We start from the raw sequence: 24,224 nt of genomic DNA, 5'->3' as shown, positions 1-24,224 counted from the left end.
GTTTAATTTTGGGCTGCGTGCGGCTCATGCGCAAAACACGTGCGAGTGGCTGTGAGTGACGGTATATAAATGCATCATCATTCACTCATAATTACAAATTAAGCTTTTAATGTAATTTAAACTTTAAAAGTACATTAAAATAGAAACAACACAAAGTTCTTCAACATGGAAAGCAATAGAAATGTAGTAACTAAATAATTTCCCCAGATAATTCTTTCATATCGGTTCACAATTGCAGTCTGCAGGGGCTCGAATGGCATCCAAAAGCATGGTCGCGATGTAAGATTTTCCAGCTAACCAATTATTCCTTTAATAAACAATGCTTTTATACCACACTTGTCATAATCAGAGCTTATAATTTGTAAATAATTGCTGGATTCAAAACAGCAATTAAAAGGAGCTGTGACCGACACTGACTATACGTTTTCCCGGAGCATTCAATGCTGTCACTAAACGGTGATGCCACAACTAGAGCATCGTTCACTAGTTTCTGCATGGACCTAACTAGCCTAGGCACAGGTTTCAAGCCCTGGGACAAAATGGGATGCTTTAAGGAAAATGTATAGCCTATGTAAGCAATAGGCCTAAATAAAAATAACAATTTGTTTTCATAAAAAAAACAGCAAAATATATCTGGCTTAAATAATTAAGATAACAGATTTAAAACAGAAGTGTGCAATAAGTAAAATTGTGACATTCTTCTTTACAAATCCTCGTTTTGTACTTCTAATCAGTGACCGTTGTTTTGTTTTGCTCTCTCCCCTGCGTTTCGCTCCATAAACAACTTTTTTTAAGCTTCAGCTGTTCGATCGCGCCGGCACCTCGCGCGCGCACACACACACACCACATATTCTAGCAATTCAAACTTACATCACAGTCTGTTCATTATCAAAATAAAATAGTCAACCAAACATATAAAATGTTACACTGGTCAGTTTAAATAGATCGTAGTATACCGGTCCACTCTGCTGTTATGCCAAGGACATTTTTGCTCATGAGGATGATCTTTTCCGTCTATATGCGAATGCGTGTAAAGTACAAGCCTAGTTTACATTATAAATAATAGTTTAACATTCAAATACATGGATGAGACATGAGTAATAACCTCCAAATACATCTAGCCAAACCCGCGCTCGCTCCGTCCTCGTACACGGACGCATGCACTGTCACGATCTAATACACTGTAAATGCCGGATTTTAAAAAACAAATAGGCCTACCGCAACGCAAAAATTCAAAATCTGACATTTTCCGGAACAGGATCCAGCAGGATCAAATTAAGTACTGGTCATAATACTCACATAATAATGTTTCATGTTAGCAACAGTGTGTTTTGCTGCAGCAGCGCCGATGGAAGCGGTTCACTGACTGCGCAGCACAGCCACACGCGCCACAGTTACGTTTGGGATAATTTTATTTGAAAAGCCATAATGTCAGTTGAAAACATTGCAATTGTGTTTTAAAATACAACGAGCACCACGAAACCATTTAAAGAGGCGCGTTCAGCGGTCTCCGTGAAGGGATAGGAAACAGTCAACAAAGTAAAATTATCTCAAACGAGCTCTCCATTTTGTCAAATGATCATAATCATAATCTATTCATTTTTACAATCCTGCTACTAGCATTTTATTCAGACTAAATCGGGTGAGAAAGCGAGGTTTTTTTTTGAGTAACTTTTGCACATCTTGTCATGCCGGGCTGCATTTTGCAGCATTAAGGTTAACGATTATTGCGACCATTTTTGGGTGAACTAACCCTTTAAACATCTAAAAAACCGCACATTTAGGGGGCTCCTCTTTTGGTGAAAGTTTTTAGACGGCTTTCAAAATGACCGCCAGACAGTGTGAACATACGGAGACCCATATCTCAGTGTGCACTGATCTGATTGACTTTAAATTACAGGAGGTATATAGTAACAAACACATCAATTGGTTAAGACATCAATTATTTTTTCTTTTTATAATCTGAGCTCAAAAATGGAAGTGTGCTTAATGGGTACGTGAGCTTAATAGGTACGTTTACCCTAATTTTTCAGAAATATCAAGGATAATTTTATTTCTTATAAGATAATCCATGGATACAGTCTGTGGCTGTATGTGGCTTTGTTTACTTAGGAAAAGTTTGGATGAGATCCAAACAGGACAATGGCTTGGCAGTTTTTCAGCATTCAGAGAAGCTTGTTGGTCACTGTCGAGGGCCCGAGAGTCCACTTAACTACCTGCTTCCTCTGATTTCAAACAATTCAGAAATACACCCAACAATGCCCCACCTCCCTCTGATTCTACAGCAACTCTGCATTTGAATTAGTGAGAGGACCTATTAAGATCATTTTGTATATTAATAATGAGTAACGTATGGTCTCCACCACGTAAAAATCACTAATTTCTAGCAAAAAAAAAAACATGAAAAATTAAAAATGTCATATACATTAAACTTTGCCAGAATGGAAAACGGGGTTGAACATTTTGCAGCTATTGATAAACTTGTGTTTCTCATAAAATTATAGAAGTTATTCATAGTTTTAGAAGTTTTTTCTCATTGTACCTGATGCACTAGTTTGTGTAAATAACAATTGACAATTTAAAAATGTGAGGTAAAATTATAACTGTCATAATTAAGGGGGAAAAAAGTAATTATGGCAAAAAAGTGACCATGTCATGACTTGGTCAATTTTAGCTTTGTCATAATGTTTTTTTTCCTCTCAATTATGCCTTTTTTTATTTTTTGACAAGTCGTTGTTTTATCTCATAATTTCAACTTTATACGGGGTGTCCGCAGGGTCTTAAAAAGTATTAAAAGTTGATAAATCAATTTAGAGAAAATGAAGGCTCTTAAAAAGTATTAAAGTCTTAAATGCCATTTTCCAAGGTATTCAGTTTTGTATCATCTTTTCATTTTGTATATTTGTCCGAATAGTGGGGTTCTGTGTTTCTTTATGGAATCCCGCAAGATTTAACGCCGTCTGTTACGGCGCTCACTGACTGACTGCACCGCTGCGTGATAGCGTGGGGCTTGTTGATCCCGCTCTCGCTGAATTTCTGACCATTATCGCATGTTCCCATCCGCTCCTGCGATTTGTGCCCGCTCCAGCAAACATTATAATATTGTATGTAATTTTCGCGCATCAGGGCGCCGCTATCAATATGTGGGGTATTTAAATCCCCTTTGAATGAGCGCTCGCAGTCGTAGTTCACTTTCGATAGTTCACTGCGTAAAGGGAGCACATCTTGCGATTAAAAATATTTGTCAATGAGCTCGGCATCTGTTGAGGAGCAAATCCTCCAACATCTTGTCAGTTATCTCTCCTTACTTTTGACCCGTGATTAGTCAAATCTGACTTCCGCAGCTCGAGTTGGATGCAGGGTTGTTGTTGTTGTTGTTTTTTTCCACGAAATTGGGCTGCTTTTAAACTGTTGCCTTGGGTTGATTTTCCCCAGTGGGTTAAAGATTTGAAATATTGCATAAATTACATTTGGTTGAAATGCTTGTACTGAAACATTTTGCATTCTACCTGTAATAAAACTGTGCTAAATGTTTTGGGCCACACTAGTAGGAAGCATTTGAGCTGTGTTTATGATAATGTGCATAACAGTGACTGTAATTGCGCTACTTTAGGCTGTTTTTTTTTTTTTTTTTACTGGCATGGCCTTGGGATGCACGATTAAAATGATGTAATAGTTGTAATCATTATTTTACCTTCTATGATCATTCAGACATGATCAGGTGCAGTACTGACACTCTGTCAGGTCTGCATCAAATCAAGCACTCCGTAATCACAGGTAGACTGTCTGATCAGTCAGATGTTTGTCATGAGAAGTGTTCCACAAAACAGCTATGGTTTGCAGACAGTTATAAGAGTTGTTGTGACAAATAATCTTTTGAATATACTGTGTGAACTCATTGTCCTGTTAGCTCGGAGAGCTTTATTTTCCCTCCTCAAGTTTTGTCAGTTGTTTTGTTTATTGGTCTAATTCTTGTTTCTTGGGTTGCATTGGTTAGTCACTCAATTAATTCTCTTGTGCTTCGTTCCCCCCTTCTGAGTTATGTTGTATTGATAAGGAGTTATCACAAAGTAAGCCTGTTTAGTTGCGCTTTCTTACAATCAATATATAGTAAATGTAAGTTAAAGTGTCGCCGATGTAACCGGTTAAAACCTGGAGTGGCGATGAGGTCTTAAAATGTATGGAAAGAGTCTTAAAAAAGGTCTTAAAAGGTATTAAATTTAACTCCATGTTTCCTGTATATACCCTGTTATATCGTCATTCCTTTCTCAATTGACTGTTCACAAGGAGCTTGATTGACAGGCGATCTGACCAATCAGAACGCGGATATTATGTGCCGCTGCTGCTATCCGCTATCTTGCCCAACATCTATGGCCGGTCTCCATAGAAATCCATGTTAAAACTGGGTAAAAAAAGAGACTAAATTGAAACTTTTTCAATATAACTAAATATAAAAATATGTGGAGGGTTAAGCTGTGCTGTTGTTGGTTGCCACAGTAATGGCATTAAGCTAAGGAATTCCTTTAAATTACTTGTTTTGCACACCAGATTTGTCCATGTCCGGCGCTGTATGCATGGCTTGCAGTGCTTAACTCTTTCCCCGCCAGCATTTTTTTAAAAAGTTGCCAGCCACCGCCAGCGATTTTCATGATTTTCACTCAAATTTGATGGCCTCCAGTATATTTTGCTGTATGAATATTTGAATATGCAATACACCAAAATAAAGATCAGAGCCTCTACTTTTAAACAAAAAAATCAGTTTTATTCTAGCTTAAAGCATTCTTTTTTTTTTTTTCAACACTTGAATATAGGTATTCAACACTTGAATATAGGTATAGGTTTCATAAAAAATGCATTATTTTGAGCAAAAAGGTGAGAATCACATTTTTTTTATCAAAAACTACATCTGGATAATATTCAGTATGATTATCAAAGCATAAATCCAGTAAATCGCTTCCATCAATACCTCCAAAGCTTGCACAGACATATACCACTTTCTGGAACAACATTTTACTCCGTAACATTATGCAGTTTTAATTTATATGCCGTCTATTGCTGATGATCGCTTTCTTTTTCATATGCATCTGTTTACATAAGAGATCGCTAGTTTCTCCATCCTGTTCACATGTGTTTTTGTTCGGGAGGTTTTGTACTCGTTCAGAAGATGTGTAATAGCGCCCCCAAGTGTATAACAATGAAAACACGAAAAGCTGTAAAAACTCGTCTTTGGCGAGGAAGCGTTTTCTTCTAAAAGACGAGAACTCGTCAATGGCGGGGAAAGAGTTAAGTTAAAATACTGAGTGTGAAATAATAAAATGTTAAAACGTGTGCTCTTATCATTCTGTGGACAAAATCCTGTGAACTTCGCCTGATCGGGAGCTGTATATCTGTTTTCAGTGCAGCTAACCTCGCGTTGCTTCATGTCATCTTCCCACTCATTAAACTATGACAGATCCTTTACTGCAAAAAGACAGTCATTGCGACACTATAAAGTGATGAAACTATGGTGCCATGTGCTTTTTAAAACCATTTTCATAGATTTCACGTTATATTGTTGGCTCGGAAAATATGTAAGTGCGCATGCCCAGTAGCCGCAGCTGTATCCCTTCTAGCCTTAACCACAATTCAGACAGGAGAGTGGATTAACTTCGATGAACTTAAACCTGAAAAATGGTGTGTTCCGCGGTTGAAATAAAATACTTTCTGATGTTCATTTCGTGCTTAAAGTGTAAATATGAAAAGATGATGATCGGTTCACGTGTTTGAACTGAGGCAATACAGTGATCTGTCAAAGTGATGAAACTATGGTGCCATGTGCTTTTTAAAACCATTTTCATAGATTTCACGTTATATTGTTGGCTCGGAAAATATGTAAGTGCGCATGCCCAGTAGCCGCAGCTGTATCCCTTCTAGCCTTAACCACAATTCAGACAGGAGAGTGGATTAACTTCGATGAACTTAAACCTGAAAAATGGTGTGTTCCGCGGTTGAAATAAAATACTTTCTGATGTTCATTTCGTGCTTAAAGTGTAAATATGAAAAGATGATGATCGGTTCACGTGTTTGAACTGAGGCAATACAGTGATCTGTCACGACACATTGAAGAGCCACAAAACAGTATTATTGTTTGAATTTCTTTAAAAATTACAATTTAAAAGCTGAGAGTCCTGAGACCTTGTTTCATATAAGAAGTAACCTGCTCTGTATTCTCTGTCGGCATGTTTTCAGTGTCCTCTTTGGTCTGCGATGTATTTTCCGCTGTGTGAGAACATGATTTGTAGTGTGAGAGCGGCATTGTTTGTCGGGGATAGCAACAGTAACTAAGGAGGGGTGGGTCTTTGCGAAGGGTCAATTCCGTCTTTATCTCATTGTGAAAAAATTTAACTATATTATTGCCCTACACTTTATATAAAGTTGGATATATAAGTATGTATATCCATGTACATGTGGTATACTCATGTTGGGAGAAACAGCAATCACAGCTGCTTGATTGCATGAATAAGTTGCAAAATGTAAATTAAATTACCCAGCTCTATCCTGCTAAATGCAACTATAAGGCATGAAGGCATTAGGATTCTAAACATGAACATGGTGGTTTTCTCTGAAGCTGCTTTGAAATTTATAATTATGACTTTATTATTTACCAAAGCTTCCATAGTAACCTGAAGTTTTTGTCTTATCAGGAGTTGCTGGATTATGAGGTGGACAGTGATGAAGAGTGGGAGGAAGAGGAGCCAGGAGAGTCTCTGTCACACAGTGAGGGGGTGAGTGATATGACATCACTATTTCTGTAGTGACAAATTAGCCATTGTTGTCTGCATGTTTGAATTTGGTGTCGACTTCAACCTGGCTTTTCCTTCCAGGATGATGACGATGAAGGAGGAGATGATGACGACGATGATGATGGGTTCTTTGTGCCCCACGGTTATCTGTCTGAAGGAGAAGGAGCACTTGAGGAAGATGAGGTATTTTAAACTTCTTCAGTCGCCCCTTTCAGTCACGTCATGATGCTAACGGGCTACTCTTGCAGGAGGGTGGAGATCCAGAGAAGCAGAAAGTGCGTCAGAGGATGAAGGCTCGTGAATGGGAGCATGAGCTGATGTCTAAAGGGAAGGTGAAGGTGTTGGAGGCAGTGGTACGCGGCTGCCTGTGGGATGGGGAAGAGCCTGCGTTGGACCTCCTGCAACCGTACGCTATCTGCATGCTTGAGCCTTTACCCAGAAACGAGCCCTGCACCCCTGAACAGGAACTCTCACGCCAACAGAGGAATGAGAAACGTGAGTACAGCATGTGTGCTTGTCTTTTATATGCCTGGTAGATTATAGACACATTAAGAAGCTAAAGTTTTCTCATCGGCAGTCTGTTGCTTTATGAAATTCTATTGTTAAAATGAGCCTCTACATGCAGTGCTCAAGTGTAAGATCATGCAAGGATGGCATTTGCTTTGTGATGAAGTGCTCACACTGTATTATAGGACGTTTTCAGCCTATTCACGCACACCATGAGTGGTGCAACAAAGCAGTGTGAATCACCAGTGAAAATTCACACCCAAAAATGGGCACACATGAATATTTTCATTATCCCTTTGAAGTTTGCATACTTAAACAAAGCTGGAACTGTCTTCTCTATATGCTTTAAATACAGTTGCACTGCAAAACCTCTCACATGTTTTGTTGTGTTAATGCATTTTCACTTCTCTTCAGTGCTGTCACAGCTGCTGCCATTGCTGCATGGGAATGTGAACAGCAGTAAGGTCATAATCAACGAGTTCCTGGAGTTCTGTCGCCAGCAAGCTTCCTCACCCACAGAAAGCCCTCAGAGTTTTACTGACAGCGTCCCACCCAGGTAACCCAGCCTCACAGTGTCATACTGAAAATTAGCATCAACCTAGTTCCATTTGTTAACTATATTTCATGCATTAACTAACATTAGTCCCTTTCACATATACAGTCTTTGCTGGTAAATTACCGTTAAGAGATCATGTGTGAACAGGTCCTTTTAAAAAAAACGGTAAATTTGTTCCGGTAATTTACCAGTAAGAAAAGTTGTAATATTACCTGTAATGTGCTCTGTGTGAACGCAGAACGAGATTACCGGTATGAGCACGCTGACATAAGGCGTCCAATCATAACATTCTGAAGCAGATGACATATTTACGCGCTGTGTAGTTCGGTTTGAAGTCGTCTTATACAGTGTCTTAAAAGGTCAATTCCAGTTATGTCACAGAATTTACTGGTATTTTGAAACTGATGTGTGAATGGTGCTTTACTGGTAAAAAGATGTAATATCATTGCCTGTGCGAACAGTGCATTTTTGTATTTACTGTTAAAGTCGTTCCGGGAATTTTACGGCAATTTACTGGAATTACTGTGTGAAAGGGGCTCTTAACTAACAATGAGCAATACATTTGTTACAGTATTTATTAATCTTTATCATTAAAAATACAGCTGTTTATTGTTAGCTCAGGTTCATTGAATAACATTAATAATTACAACTTTTGATTTTAATAATGTATTAGTCAGTGTTGGAATCAACATTAACTTAGATTAATAAATGCTTTGGAACTATTTTTCATTATTAGTTTGTTAAAGGTGGGGTAAGTGATTTCTTGTAGCCAGTGTTGACATTTCAAATCACCAAAACATACACGCCCCTATTTTGACAGCTCCGCCCCACATATACGTACGCACTCGATTAATTCTGTGAAACAAAGCAAAACCAATGTTACACCGTGTCTACACTGGATGCGAGCGGCTCGACAAAATACTATAGAACTCATTATAATCAGTGATGCTGTCTACAGTGGATGCGGCACAGCATGACAAATCCCTGACAGAAAACTGCTGCTGCGTTCTATTTATTGTGTGATGTATTGACACAAATTTCAAATGATTTTCAACGGTCGCTTTGTCGCGTCCAGTGTAGACTGCTATCGAGCACTGGAAAGCTGATCCGATATTTACACGTGTCCTACTTCTTGCCTTATCGTAAGTCTTCTTTTGTTCCACAGACAAAAGTTTGTTTTTATCCGCCATCTTATCTTTCTGTCGCTCGGCTAGACTAATGTCCGTCTTGGGCACTGAACGCTCTCTCCTCCACATCATGAGTAGACACACCCCTTACCGCTGATTGGCTGCAAGTTTGTTTTGGTACTCGGCCCGACTCAGTTTTCTAAAGCGTTTTTGAAAAAATACATACCCCAACTTTAACAAATGTAGTTAACTGTTGTTAACACATGGAACCGTATTATAAAGACTGGAACACACCAAGCTGACTTTAAAAAAAACTAGCAGTGACGAAAGCCGACAGTGTTGTCGCCTCGCGTCGGCAGCGTCTGGACAAAAAGCTGCACTTGAACACACCGCACAGACTACAGCCGACTGCAAACTAACACGTGTGTTCTGCGCCTGCGTGAGAGGAGTTAGCAGTCTATATCAGCAGCTATCAATAATATATATTTGTTAGGGCTGCACGATAAATCGAAAAATGAAATCACGATAAGGTAGAAGCTGCGATTGTCGTGTATCTTTCAGTGAAGCACGGTTCTGTGATCAGTAGTAAATCTCCATCCGAAGGCCAGAGGGCGCTTTCTAGCGTAAACTCCAAATACGCCCTGCAGAAGAAACCCGCTGCAGCTGAATAAACAGAATATTTAACTGCTTTTTTTTTTAGTTCTTTTTATTATAATTTTCATCATAATAAAGTATATCTATAATGAAATGCTAATCGACATAGCCATAATCACTGCTTAGAATACAATGAAATATCGTGTGCCTTAATTATTCTGTGTAAGAAGCCGCATCTCACATTTATTTCAACACTCGACTGACGTTATGAAGTGAGTTTGGAGTAAAAACATGTTATTAAATGTGGTATTTTCACATGCTCTCAGATGAAGCAGCATTTACTACACAGAGCCGTAGTTCACTGACAAGCTACGCAAACAGCTGTCATTATCGCGGAACGATTTCTTAGATTTTATTATCGCGCTATTAAATCGTCTGCGATAATGAATGCAATATTGCGTAGCTTGTCAGTGATCTACGGCTCTGTGTATTATATTCTGCTCCATCTGAAAGCACGTGATGGAGATTAACTGCTAATTACAGAACCGGCTTTCCTGACGAGATGCGCATGACATTAGCATTCGATTAATCGTGCAGCCTTAATATTCGTCATTCAAAAGGAGAAACTGAAACAAGGATATACGCATATATACGAAATGTAAACAAAGCAGCGCTTGCTTACCATGTTGAATATCAGTTATGTTGATAACTAACTTAATTTTAAGTCCCGACATCCCGACAGACGCTTACCGATATTGCCCTACGGCCGACCGTTGGCTTGGTGTGTCCCGGGCTTAAAGTTTTAGATTTTTCCATTAGCTTTTGGATTATTGCAGAAAATAAATGCTGTGACCAACAAAAATTCAAAATTGTATCTATCTTTAAAAATTAGCAGACCTTTTATTAATTTTGAAGCATAAATACAGAAATAAAAAAGCTAGTTGGGATATAAATTAACTACACCACGGCTGCATGACTTTAAAGGATTATTTCACTCCTGAATTAAATTTTCCGGATAATTTACTCACCCCCATGTCATCCAAAACGTTCATGTCTTTCTTTTTATCTTCAGTCAAAAAGAAATTAAGGTTTTTGTGGAAAACATTCCAGGATTTTTCTCCATATAGGGTAAACGTACCTATTAAGCTCACGTACCCATTAAGCACACTTCCATATTTCAACTCGGATTATAAAAAGAAAAAATAATGTATTATCATACTTGATGTCTTAACAAATTGATGTTTGTTAATACATCTCTCCTGTAATTTCAAGTCAATCAGATCAGTGCACCGATATAGGAGTATCCATGTGTTTACACTGTGTGGCGGCCATTCTGAAAGCTGTCTGAACACTTTCACCAAAAGAGTAGCTCCTTAAATGTGCATTTTTAAGATATTTAAGCCTTTATTTTGGGTAAGTTTCACTACTTATTGTAAAATTAAGAGATTAATGTTCAGACTTTTGCATATTATAACCTAGAACTTGGATGTGGGAAATTACATTAGATACAAAAGATAGTTTTAGCAGCATAGCGCAGATGCTACAGAACACAGTTAGCTGACTAACTGTATAAGATTGTGTGCTACGCTAATATATTACTTCACAGGCATTACTGGCTTGTACTTTTAAATCCATAATATTATAAATTGATAGTTTATTGCTGGTCTGTGGTTTTACAATAATGTAATTTTTTAAAGATTTCATATTATTGTAAGGTGAGCACTAAAGGGTGCACTACTATGAAAATCACACCGCTTCAGTGTGACATCAATAAGAAAAAGTATAATTTCATAGATAGTTAATAATAGTTGTTCATATTAAAATATGCATGAACTTAATACATGACCTAGATTATTTATCTTGCAAAATCCTGTCATTTTAATAAATATTACATGAAATTTATTGCAAATTGTTTCTGCTCTCGTTAAGCTCTTCCACACTGAACGTCTATGTAAATACTTCATAAACAGACTTTAAATATTAACTGATGGTTGTCGCTTTAAATTAAGTTAATCGATTTTCTGTCAACTCAAATCTGCAGACTGGCTCTGACCTTTGGCAACTACTGTGAACTTCTCCAGATTGTAAATCTGTGGAAAATCAGGGCTAAAATTGTGCAGTGTATTCCAGCCTTAAGAGACTATAGATAAGTTGACATCCATTTAATAAGAGGCTTCATAATGTGTTCTGTGTTCATCCCCGTGAATGAAATGTTTTATTGGTTTGTTTTATCTTATTTTTGAATTACTTAGCTGAACATGGACTAGTCTAGATGTTGCAATGTGCTTAAATGGCACTTCATTATGAATTATATAACTGATCGACTTGAATGCCTTGTTGCTTGATTTTTTATTTTAATTTATTTGGGGTTTTTTTGTGATTGACTTTGTACGTAAAAAAAATAATAAATTATTCTTTAAAATTGTTATTGTTTAAAATAAACACGATTTTTTAATAAAACTTGATGTGAGCTTAATGGGAACAGGGGTGTGCTTAAAGGATACAAACATGTACCCATTAAGCACATCCAGACTTTTTGAATTTAATGATGTATGTCTTAATTGAAATGCATTTGTCATTTAAAATAAAATATTTTTGTGTGAGAGATTAATATTTTATTTTAACATAACTTTTTGTACTGGAACCAATATCTGATTTTGGTGAGCTTAATAGGTACGTTTACCCTAGTGGGCTTCAATGGGGATCAGTGTGTTGAAGGTCCAAATTGCAGTTTCAATGCAGCTTCAAAGGGCTCTACACGATCCCAGCCGAAGAATAAGGGTCTTATCTAGTGAAACGATCTGTCATTTTCTTAAATTGTATACGATATCGGCCAAATTTTCTTATCAGGCCGATACCGATAACAGAAAAAATGAGCATTTATCAGCCGATACCGATATGGTGGCCGATATATCGTGCATCCCTAGTTTTAACCACAAATGCTCATCTATTTGGACCTTCAACCCGTTGGCCACCACTAATTATCAGGATTTTTTTATTCTGGAAGTGAACTAATCCTTTAAGCTTCTGACTCTTTCAGTCTTTATTTAAAATCTACAAGTTGGCAAGTTTGAGTAGTTTGCAAGAGCTAAAAGTGGACTAGTGAGTCAGATGAGTTTTCCTGTTTTGTGTGATAACATTTAATGTCCCCGATAACATCAGCAGTTCCCTTTAGTCACTTGTTAGCAACCGCCTGTTGAAAGGCATATACAAGCTTAGAAAAATAACAGTGGGCATTACTGATGCATTTTATGCCAGAATAAAAGTGAAAATATCTGGGTTTCAGCAGTCATCATTCCTGCAACACTATTGATAAATTCCTTTGGAAATATGTGGCTATTTTGGTGTATATTTCTGTGTAAATCAATGACTTGTTTGCCCAATGCCTGGAAAACATGTTGTCATTGGCTTCCAGTTTTTTTTTTTTTGGCAGCATGTCAGAATATTACAAAGCAACACAAAACACATTTCTAAGCATATTGTTTTGGTTTGCCAAAAGGATCCACGTCAGGCGTATCATAAAGGAGCACGCCATGTACAAAAAGCGCTCCACTTACAGACGATGCTGCTGGTATGTGCATCCAGAAGTTCTGGCCCGTCATTCTCAGGAGGCCTTGCCCGTTCCCTGCCAGTGGACCTACCTCACCTCCGGCACTCAGATCACCCGCGACGAGCACGCCGGCTCACAGGGCAATTCGCCCACTGCGTCCAGCTCCACCACACCCTCCAACAAGAGGAAAAGCGCCAGCAGCCACTCCATCACGAAGTACATGAAGAAATGTGGCGACTCCGAACAGGTGCAGTGGTGAAGACTTTTTTTTTTCCTTACTGTTTGTCTTCTGCTAACTTTGCTGTTTTTTACACAACAAATTCAGACTGAGGCCATGGAGACCGATGGCTTCCAAGCAGACACTGAAGATGATGAAGACGATGATTGTATCATCATTGGGGAACAATCTGGTTGGTATATGTTGCTAAGAAAGCTTGACAACAAACAACTCTGCCAGAATAAGCTTGATAAAGGTTTTTTTTCCCTCTTAGGATCCTCTGAACAGGATGCCAACACGTCCTTGCAACAAACCGAGGGGGAAACGGAACCCATGGACACAAATGCATCCGAAACTGCTGCTCTTGCCCTACCCTGCCTCACCCCAGCTACCGCCTGAGATCTGACCCCTTCCTGTTGGGTTTGCATGCACGTGAACCAGACGCTCAAAATCTGATCTTCAGTTCGAAGGATCACACAGTATTAAAGGTCCCCAGAATGAATAATTTGTCTCCTCTTCTTTAAGTGGAGGTCTGCTAGATGGTGTACCGTTCTTCTTTATAGGTGAGGTCCCACTTTTTGAAAGCTCTGCTGGTACATTCATCAGCTCTGACACCAATCAGGAGGTTGATGCTCTCTGCTGGGCTCAGTGCTCGGCACCTTGTTTTAAATCCTTTTTTTTTTTTTCATTCAGAATACTTGAACTGGTGTATGTCTTTCAAAAATAATGACAATTGAAATATATTGCACTTTTATATTCCATTTCTGTTTCTTTCTTTCTTCTACCCCCATCATAACTTCTTTAGCCCACCAGAAGTCTTTCCCTTGTTTTCTTTTCCAAGAGGCTTTGTATAAAAACTGCATTGCCCAGGCTACCATACGTGGTGTAAATACTGTTTTTGGTTTTTTGAAAAATGGTGTAGAAACTAAAATAGTAGGTGGCCGTCCAATATGGGGAAAAAACAGCAGCATTGGCGTTTCTTTTGGCGAAGTGTTTTCTTGTCTCGAAAGCCAAGTGTTTTCTTAATTGTCTCGAATAAACTGCACCGTAGTTTGCAGTTGTAATGGGTTTCCTACAACGCTTGTTTAAATAAAGCATTATTTAAAAATGAACAACTTTTAATATGTTGTTAACGAACGTTTTTCTTCCAAGTGATCACATGGCGTTTGGTTTCTTTCACATACACTCATCTGACAATGCATTTTATTTCATACATTACATCAAATGCAATAGAACAACATTTTATACTTGACAAAATAGTGTAAAATACAAGCACTGATCATTTTTAAAATAGCATGGTTTAATAAAGAAACAAGCGCGTGACACTGATCTTCTGCAACGGAATCAGTCTAATACCCAAAGTATTCACCTTGTTTTTAACATACAATTGGGTGCACTTTTAACTTGACTGCAAGCTTTCCGGTGTCAACCGCTTTACAAAAAGAGTCTACTGTGCTCCATGATATTGCGAACTGGTATTTGTTACAAATAGTTACATTATCGTAATTATAAACACTGGTTTGTAGCGTGTTTTTTTTTTTTAGTTTACTGCACTGTATTAAAAGTTATTTACCTACAGTGGCTAATGAAGAGGAAGTCGCACATTCACAGTAAATGGTTTTTGCGTTTAAAAATAAGGTGGACCGTTGACGCCATCGCGCAGCCTTTCAAGCTATATTTCATTTATTAGCATTTGTTAGTGTGTGTGAACACAGACTAGAAAGATTAAAACTTATCTAGTGTCTGTGCCATTTCTCTCCAGAAGTTATCCATCTTATTTTTAACGCGAGTGCGTGGCCATTTGTAAATATGCAAGGCTTCCAGTGTCGATCACTTCCAGTTATTTTATCTGTACAAAAAGTGGCATTATGCTGCTTAATATTCCAAACTAATGTTTTATATTATTTAAATATTATCCATAAACACTGGTTTGTAACGCAAATCGTTTTACCGTTTACTGCACTTTATTCTTCTGGTTTACACCGAAGCAAATAAAGCAGAAGTTTCACACATTCACAGAAAACGGCTTACTTTAGAGTTGCAAAACGTTCCGTATTATGGGTTTCTTTTGAACTATGAAGCAATAGGCCGGGTTAGTGTTGCCACCTTGTAGACAAAATAATTAGTGCAAAAAAATTGGAAAATCTGCATTAGGAGGTATATTGTTGTTGGAGACCAGAGCTTTTCGTCTAATTTAAGTTGCGTTGTAACATTCATGCGTAGTTTAATTTATGTTAAGCAGGAAACAAAACATTAATACCACAAAAGACAGAACTTGGTAGAGCTCATGTTAGATCAGTGCTTCTGTTGCCACAATGAGATTTCATGGTACATCAAGATTTCTCTCTTTCAGCAGTAGCTTTACATTACAACAGATCCTCTCACAGACCATCTCCAAACGAACTGAGCATCTTCCCTCATATAATGACTGGTCATGTTACCTCAAGCAACAATGCATTATAAAATATGACAGATTGTTTAGAAATTGGCCCATAAGGTGCTAACGCTCCTCATAACATCACTGACAGGAAAAACTCCTGTGTTTAGTACCATATAAATCCACCTAGCACATGCTGTGGACACAATCAGTGCATCAGGCCCATCCTGTGAAACTGGGATTGTGGTGGTGGACGATGGGAGAGAAACTCGCGAGAGAGTGCAGGCGGGGACAGCAGTGACTGGGGAGACTAAACGTTCAGCTCAGGGTCTTGATGTTCTCTGACAGTGCGGCTTTAAGCAGAACAGCGGTCTTTCCTCCAGCGGCAGCGATGTCTGCCTGCACTGCGGCGTCCCATGAAAAGGTCAGCTCGGCTGCTGGGGCCTGGAAGGTGAAAACAAATTGATCATTTTGTATCGAATTAAACATTGTGGACTTTTGTTTAAACTTGACTTACCAGGTTGCACTCATTCAGAGCCAATTCCTCATCATCCTTTAGTTTTTGTCCTCCGGGTGCCATCAGCTCAAAGGGTTGCCAGCCGTTCTCCAGAGAATCACGCACAAACTGGTACAACGCTGCCACCCTCTCCCACGCCAGGAAAGTGCCTGCAGAGCATTTCAAATTGAGGTTAAGCTGAAGAACAAGTTTGTCAAAAGACAATAGACATCTATGGGGCAAAGCATTCTGGAGTGTTTAAAGTCGGCATGAAATCAAAATTGACTATTTACTAGCGCATCTTGATGTTAACAGTTAATCCGCTGAAAAAAATAGTTTGTCTTGGTAATCTTTAATCAAAATCTGAACATTTGCTTCTGCTCTGGAACGCCAGTCCTTCTCTGATGATGTCAGTTTGACGGCTTGGGCAGAATATGCTTTTAAACACACCCCTTCAACCGTTAATTTGATATGAGTGAGAGAAGGAGAGGAGGAGCGCCAAAATAAAACCATGCCCTCTATTCAATATTCTGTTTCAGAAGGAAATACGTCACTACACTGAAATAAAGTCGGACTTTAAATGCATCAATGTGCAACTTTTGTGAAACACATTTGACCAAAAATGTTATTTGAGACCATGGGGTGTCATTCAAACTTTTTATGCTAGGAGCCTCTGTGAAAGACCCCTTTAACTAAATGCCCGATATTTAGTAAAAAAAAAAAATATATATATATATACACACACACACATATACATACACAAAATAACACTACAAAAACAGTACATTTGAATTTAGAATGAATATATTATTGGTGTTAATTATTATAAGGAAAATAATTAGTTAAACTGGCTGTGAATAGAATAATTGAGATTAATCTAATTTTATATTCAGGATATTTGACTATTTTGACAATTGTGTTTTTAAAAACTTTTTCCTTTTCTGTTTACTACTATATTACAATATAAGACTAAATAAAATGTAATATTATATTTTTATAAAGACATACATGTGTGTTAAATAACAATAACAAATAATTGGTTCTGGCTGCCAAAAGAATAAAACATTTTAATTTGATATATTCGGTTTTCATTTTTCTTAACTTTTCTGTGTACTACTATAATACAACAACAACAACAACAAAATCATTTATAAATAAAAACGTGTGATAAATAGTATAGGCAAAATATTAGGTTAAACTATGGAATACAATAATTGTTTTAATACCATTTTAATAGTCAATTTTATATATTTTTTATTTAATTTTTACAAAAAAAATTTCTTTGCTGTTTACTATTATACTACAATACAAAATATAAAAAATATATTTCATTTATAAAAATATAAAGTTGCGTTAAATATTTTGGGAAAATATTTGGTTAGAATAAAATCATTTCATTTTTAAATTCGATTTGATATATTTAATATATTATTTTTTATATATTTTTTTTTTTCCTAAACTTTTCTGTTTACTACATATTGGACAGATGGACTACTACTAGGTGGATGAGCATAATTCTCATAGGTGGATTTTTCTTGCTTGCTATTGGTATGTATATACCTCGATACACACATAATATGTATGCCACTCATTTTATACGTTTTATGTATATACACTAGGGCTGTCAATCGATTCAAATATTTCATCGTGATTAATTGCACGATTGTCATGAGTTAACTTGTGATTAATCGCACATTTTTATCTGTTCTAAATGTACCTTAAATAAACACTTTTAAAGTTTTTAATACTCTAATCAACATGGGCATGGACAAATATGGATGCTTCATGCAAATGTATGATTATTAGTAAAACCATACTCAACATAGAGCATGAAGCGTAGACATGTTTCAAAGGTCATAGATGTTTTTCAAATAACTTGTTCATGTCTATTAGACACATGAAAAATACCAGGTTCCCATTACTTCTCTTTCTTTGCACTGAGCAATTTACTTACACAAGCCTGTTTACATTTTCACACTACAGGGCAGCTCAGGAACATGCTGTACATTTATTATTACATTTGTTTGCCTCTCTGTGCCCACAAACCGAATTTTAATGCAGCCAAATTCTCAATAAAACTGTTTTGATTGATATATTTTACTGTTTCTGTTGTCATACAACAGAATGAATATGAAATAGTGACTGAAACGCGACCCATTAAAGGAGACATATTATGCCCCTTTTTACAATATGCAATATAAGTCTCTGGTGTCCCCAGAATGTGTATCTGTGAAGTTTTAGCTCAAAATACTCCACAGATCATTTATTATATCATTTTGAAAATGCCTATTTTGAGTGGAAGCAGAAACACGCTGTTTTTCGGCCCTGTCTCTTTAAATGCAAATGAGCTGCTGCTCCCCGCCCCTTTTCCAGAATAGAGCTGTGCCATTACAGCTCGGACCTGCTAAAAACATCTGTTTTGGTTCTGATTATCATGTTTATCACGCTGAAATCATGCATTTTAAACCATATTAGTTTAAACTTCTGATATACGGTTTTCTGAGCGCACACATCCGAAGCACATGGACAGAAAGCTGCTGTCACAACATGTGAGTACTAAATAAAGTTCTCATTCACACACAAGTTTACATTAAAAACACACACACACACGAGTTACAAAAACAGTCGGTTATGTCTGTGAAGGTAAAAAGCTGGGAAATAAATTGCATGTTTATTTTAGATCTGTGTGGCAGCAGCAATATACAGTAAATAAATCAATAAATCCACTGCTCTCGTCTCCTCTGAGGCTGGGACTCTAAACAGTGTTCTGTGCTGGTCTGTGCAGCCAAAGACAGAACACTTAGCATGTTTTGCTCAAACCTTCGCCATGGCATTAGAACTGGTACACTGTTGTCGCTTGCTAAATCAAATAACGGCGCCGTGGGTGTAAACTTTTACAGATTATGGGGCGGTAATCGCTGAAATCATGCATTTTAAACCATATTAGTTTAAACTTCTGATATACGGTTTTCTGAGCGCACACATCCGAAGCACATGGACAGAAAGCTGCTGTCACAACATGTGAGTACTAAATAAAGTTCTCATTCACACACAAGTTTACATTAAAAACACACACACACACGAGTTACAAAAACAGTCGGTTATGTCTGTGAAGGTAAAAAGCTGGGAAATAAATTGCATGTTTATTTTAGATCTGTGTGGCAGCAGCAATATACAGTAAATAAATCAATAAATCCACTGCTCTCGTCTCCTCTGAGGCTGGGACTCTAAACAGTGTTCTGTGCTGGTCTGTGGTCAAACCTTCGCCATGGCATTAGAACTGGTACACTGTTGTCGCTTGCTAAATCAAATGACGGCGCCGTGGGTGTAAACTTTTACAGATTATGGGGCGGTAATATTATAATGAGATCTCTTTGCCACGTCACCAAGGGAGCGAAATCAGACGCGCTCGTTTTTCCAGACGCTTGCAGAAAAAGGCTTACCAAAACAAAGTTACTAGATTAATCTTTTTCACGTTTCCTTGGTTGCTAGATGCACCGGAGACCTTATCATAGCACTTAAAACCTGGAAAAGTCACCTTTAAGACTTCATAACCAGCTCTCCCTTCCAAGACGTTAATCTGCACAAAAATCCTGATTTATAATCGGGCCGTAGTCTGATCAAATCAAATAGGCTACACATAAGATAAAGACAATAGCTGTGCTGTGATTTCGGCTATACTTGCTTGTAAAATTAGAGAAGCAACATAATATCTGGTTTAACTGAAAGCGCTGCTTTTTTTGGGGAAAGAAAAAAGAAGCTAAATCTAGTTGGCAGCACTGTGTATCTCCATTTCTCCAAACAGAAAATTTGCGTTAATGCATTATAAACGCGTTCATTTTGACAGCCCTAATATATACATAAACTACTAACCCTGGAGTATATTTCCATCCGGTAACCGCACTCTCAGAAGCGCATAGTTGTACTTCCTTCTCTCCCTCTGCTCATCTTTCTCACGCATGGCTTTCGTTCGCAGCATTGCATTTCTCTCCACGACTTCACTCCTGCCATGAAGGAAGATCATAAAAACACGGTGAGACTTTATTGGCTTAGACAGCACAACTGCTATTGTTGTTGACTACTCTGTACTTCAGTTGCTGTTCTTTTTTCAGTTCCTCCGCGGTCAGGTTGTAGAAGTCTGGAGGAAGCTGGAAGTGTGTGGCGTGCTGTGGGGGTCTGAAGACCTGCGGCTGACGGTCCAGCTTGGCTCTGACCGGCTCGCCCTTCTGCAGCCGCTCCAAATGAGCCTTCATCTGCTCCAGAGCCTCTGATTCCTGCGCCGGCAACACCAGGAACTCCTCAGTCCTGTCTGAGAGACATGTGAGGCGTCAAAGATATTACAGACTTTACATTTAAATATAATGCTCTTCATATCTTACCTTCGCTGTCCACCGGCAATGTGGTGCTTTCAAATCCCAACGCCTGAAGACACTCGCGAGATCCTTCAATCCCACTGACCTTCTCCTTTATGAGGAAAACAACAAAATATGAGCAAATTTGCTTTTTTCTCTCAATCCTGACAGTGAAAACGCTCATACCTGAAACACTTTGTTGCTAAGTTTGATCTTCCTGTACTTTTCCTCAGTCGGATTCTTACAGATGTTTTCGATGTACCTGTGTCCACACATTGAGTTTCAGTTGAACATTATACAAACATGCTGAGATACTGTCGTGCAAAGTTTGAATCAAATAGTCCTCACTTGCTAATGACGTCAACGGCAGCCTTTACTTTCTCTTTGTCTTTATTAAAGGTGTGAATCATCATAATGGAGGCCTCTATCGCATCCTCTGAGAAGCTCTGTGAAGAAAGAAGAATGTTCAGTAACTTCCAAATGGAATCTCTTCAAGATTTTGGCTGTAATAAGCTCACCATTAGAATGGCTTCCTTTATGTGCATCTCTTTTTCAGTCTTTGTTAAGGTTTTTCCAGTGAGAGGACAGATGAAGAAAACTCCCGGCACTGAGAAACAAGAAGGATCCTTTTGTGGAACACAGGCCCCCTTGAAAAGGTACAAATAAATACAGTCAGTAAGAGAGTAATGCTGCTGTTGAAATGAGCCTGTACTGGATCTGAACTCTTAAAGGGACAGGTGAAAATTCTATCATCATTTGTTTACAGTTCCTATGGAACACAAAGAGAACCATTTTGAAGGATGCAGTGGCCTCCAAAAAGGCTCTTAATAGGGCTGTAACGATTTAGTTTTGTGAAACTATACATAAAACATATCTGCATGAAACAAATTCACTCTCTGTCAGCAGGTGGCGCTTATGGAACAGCGGCAAGGAAAGAAGACAGAATTTCACATTCTATAAAGTTCTCATTATAATGCTATGTTTATGGCAGATTTGTGCTATATTTTCATCTACGTTATCAAGTGATTCCTGAAATCGCCTGCGCGTTTTCAAAGCCATACGAACAATTTTAATTGAAGTGTGCCTACTGTTGAACAAATATGATGAAAAAAGCACTATTGCATTATTATAACATCAGTATTTAGAAACATCTTATGACCGTCTCAAATAACTCAGATAGTCAATATCGGGCATTGCATTTGAGTATGAAACTAAACACTGGTAATATGTAATATGCACTGGAAAAATCCAGAAGTGTGGGATATAAACTCATGATTCTGAGGGGAAAAGAGAGAATGAGAAAAAAAGAGAGTTGTTTTCCCTTATCAGAATTGTGAGATATAATCTCGGAATTGCAAGAAAAATACACACTCAAAATTACCTTTTTTATTCTTTTATTCCATGGCTTCCATAGACTGCTACTTTAAAACTGACATTTTTCTGCCACCAAAACGTCATCACTGTTTGCAAACACCGAAATTGGTTTATAAGTAGCCTAAAAAAGTTTACATATATCCGGAGCGCTATTCCAGCCTTGGTATATCCCATCATGCATCATGTCAAGAAATAAATCATGAGACTTTTTGCTGTGATCTCGTGAGAGAGAAATATTAACATAATAATTCGACATTACATAGAATTTGGTAGTAAAACAAAGTGTTGCATGTTTTCTTGGTGCAAAGGCGAGTAGTGGTGATATTTATTTTGGACAACATTTGCAACTGCTTTTTATCACTTAATTAGAAGCACCACAAATTAAAATGTGTCACGTTATAGGCACTACTGAACAGACATTTAGAAGTTGGTTTTAAAATGCAACGTATTTCAAATAAAAATAAAGCTATAAGTGTGTCCCATCAAGTAATGAAAAGTTCGACACACACTTGTGGTCTTCATCCTCACTTGAACACTTGACCCAAATAGAGGAAATACGACATACAAGTAGTCAAGTGGTCAAGTGCAAAGACCCCAAGTGTGGGTATTTGGACAAGGCATCTACATAAGGGTAGTCCAGCCTCATGGTGGCTACCATGTTTAGATCACATGACCAAATACCAGTCACATAATCGAACTCCTCTATTTTTAGACACTTTCAGTCAACATATCAGCAAATACATTTGGTTTTGCGTGATCCCGAATCAGAATAAAGTCAAATCGGCCAGCTAAATGCAGACAAAAACTGCATATGCCAGACTTGCCTCGACATCAGTGTTCTTCAGACTGGCCGCTGTGGCAGCCGCCTCTGCTTCAAGTTCTCGCTTCACTGAAACACATCGACAAAACGTGACTAAAATTCCCTAATATTTTCTGATTTCGGAGTACAAAAAAATGTAATAATCTACCCTGATTCCTTATGGCATCGTGGGACGTTTGCACCTTCGGCCGGTGCTGTTGCTCGATCCTGGCGAGGGCCGCGGCCCCTGCTCTGTGCGCGCCCTCAGTGGCCGCTTTTCTGGGCGCTCCGTGAGGAGCTTGTGGGGCTTGAGGTTTCGGGCTGCAGGAGAAACCAAATATGTGACCTTGGAGCATAAGTAAGTGGTCATAAGTAGCATGGGTATATTTGTAGCAATAGCCAGCAATACATTGTATTGGTCAAAATTATCAATTTTTCTTTTATGCCAAAAATCATTAGGATATTAAGTAAAGGTCATGTTCAATGAAGATATTTTGTAAATGTCCTACCGTAAATATATAAAAACCTAATTTTTTATTAGTAATATGCAGAGCTAAGAACTTAATTTGGACAACTTTAAAGGCGATTTTCTCAGTATTTTGATTTTTTTGCACCCTCAGATTTTCAAATAGTTGTATCACGGCCAAATATTGTCCTATCCTAACAAACCATACATCAATGGAAAGCTTATTTATCCAGCTTTCAGACGATGTATAAATCTCAATTTCAAAAACTTGACCCTTATGACTATTTTTTGTGGTCCAGGGTCACATATCATCCACTCATATCTGTGCTTAAACCCGTTGCTGTAACCAATAACATCACTGAAGCACTCCCACGTGACTAACTCGAGACCTTTACTAAGCTGTTACGCTATCAGTAATTATAGCGATAAGGTTAAACTCACAAGTCGGACATGTGTGTTCTGTGTAATGTTAGTTAAACAGTAAAAACACTGATAGATTTAGCACACACTATACATGTTTCCATGCGTGACCTGCAGATATGATTATGTTAGAAATTCAGTCAGACAGGTATAGATGCACTTTGTTCAGATTTCTGTACATCACAATAGAGTTCAGGTGTAAAATAATAGCTAAGTTTCACGTTTAACTGTTTCAAATGCGAAAAAGTCTATAATACCAAAACATGTTTTTCGATGTATCGTGATCTGATCATAAAAAATAAGGTTCAGATTAATGTAAAAGTGTGGTTGTCGTGACAGGTCTCAAGAACATCTGATCTTTGAACTGTTAACGTTACCTGCCGTCATCTGTAAGTTTCTTTCCTGGCCCTGCGGACTTGAATTTTATATCCTTCTTGAAGTCGCCGAAAAACTTCTTCATTCTTAGCGATACACTGTGTGCAAAAAATGTTTTTCAAAAATGAAAAATAAGTTGTTCTGATTTATTTATAACTGTCAGACACGCCACCACCCAAGCGACGTGTTCACAACAGGAAGAGGCCGGACTCTTCTTCGTCTTCTTCTTCTT

The 24,224-nt window shown here is 37.9% G+C and overlaps 2 protein-coding genes across 2 annotated transcripts in view; one reads left to right on the top strand and one right to left on the bottom strand.

Moving 5' to 3' along the window:
• The window catches only part of LOC107593329 (chromatin assembly factor 1 subunit A-like), a 25,557-nt gene extending 9,863 nt beyond the window's left edge, over window positions 1-15,694 (top strand). Inside the window, exons 10-16 of the mRNA XM_016283010.1 lie at window positions 6,684-6,764; window positions 6,864-6,965; window positions 7,031-7,277; window positions 7,704-7,845; window positions 13,066-13,363; window positions 13,442-13,526; window positions 13,608-15,694. Of these exons, the coding sequence (XP_016138496.1) occupies window positions 6,684-6,764; window positions 6,864-6,965; window positions 7,031-7,277; window positions 7,704-7,845; window positions 13,066-13,363; window positions 13,442-13,526; window positions 13,608-13,732 (1,080 nt within the window). The 3' untranslated portion in view covers window positions 13,733-15,694. The remainder of the gene's footprint in view (window positions 1-6,683; window positions 6,765-6,863; window positions 6,966-7,030; window positions 7,278-7,703; window positions 7,846-13,065; window positions 13,364-13,441; window positions 13,527-13,607) is intronic.
• Window positions 14,876-24,224, bottom strand: LOC107593331 (UBX domain-containing protein 6-like). Its single transcript, XM_016283012.1, has 11 exons — window positions 23,995-24,224; window positions 22,901-23,052; window positions 22,757-22,821; window positions 21,077-21,205; window positions 20,907-21,004; window positions 20,745-20,820; window positions 20,586-20,670; window positions 20,296-20,515; window positions 20,080-20,210; window positions 16,228-16,376; window positions 14,876-16,154 (listed from the first exon to the last, which is right to left on the bottom strand). The coding sequence occupies exons 1-11, from the start codon at window positions 24,075-24,077 to the stop codon at window positions 16,029-16,031; spliced, it is 1,314 nt and encodes a 437-aa protein (XP_016138498.1). The 5' UTR covers window positions 24,078-24,224; the 3' UTR covers window positions 14,876-16,028.

Source organism: Sinocyclocheilus grahami, unplaced genomic scaffold (genome assembly GCF_001515645.1).
Source record: "Sinocyclocheilus grahami isolate Dianchi unplaced genomic scaffold, SAMN03320097.WGS_v1.1 scaffold169.1, whole genome shotgun sequence".
In the NCBI taxonomy this organism is placed as follows: domain Eukaryota; kingdom Metazoa; phylum Chordata; class Actinopteri; order Cypriniformes; family Cyprinidae; genus Sinocyclocheilus; species Sinocyclocheilus grahami.
This window is presented reverse-complemented; position numbering and strand designations above follow the sequence as displayed.

Bases quoted from the DNA above. Each gene is read 5' to 3' on its own strand.
- LOC107593331 (XM_016283012.1), bottom strand. From the start codon at position 24,077: ATGAAGAAGTTTTTCGGCGACTTCAAGAAGGATATAAAATTCAAGTCC. The intron at 21,005-21,076 runs GTGAGCTTATTA...CTTTCTTCACAG, and splicing joins TAAAGGAAGCCATTCTAATG to AGCTTCTCAGAGGATGCGAT. The intron at 20,821-20,906 runs GTGAGGACTATT...GTGTGGACACAG, and splicing joins GCCGTTGACGTCATTAGCAA to GTACATCGAAAACATCTGTA.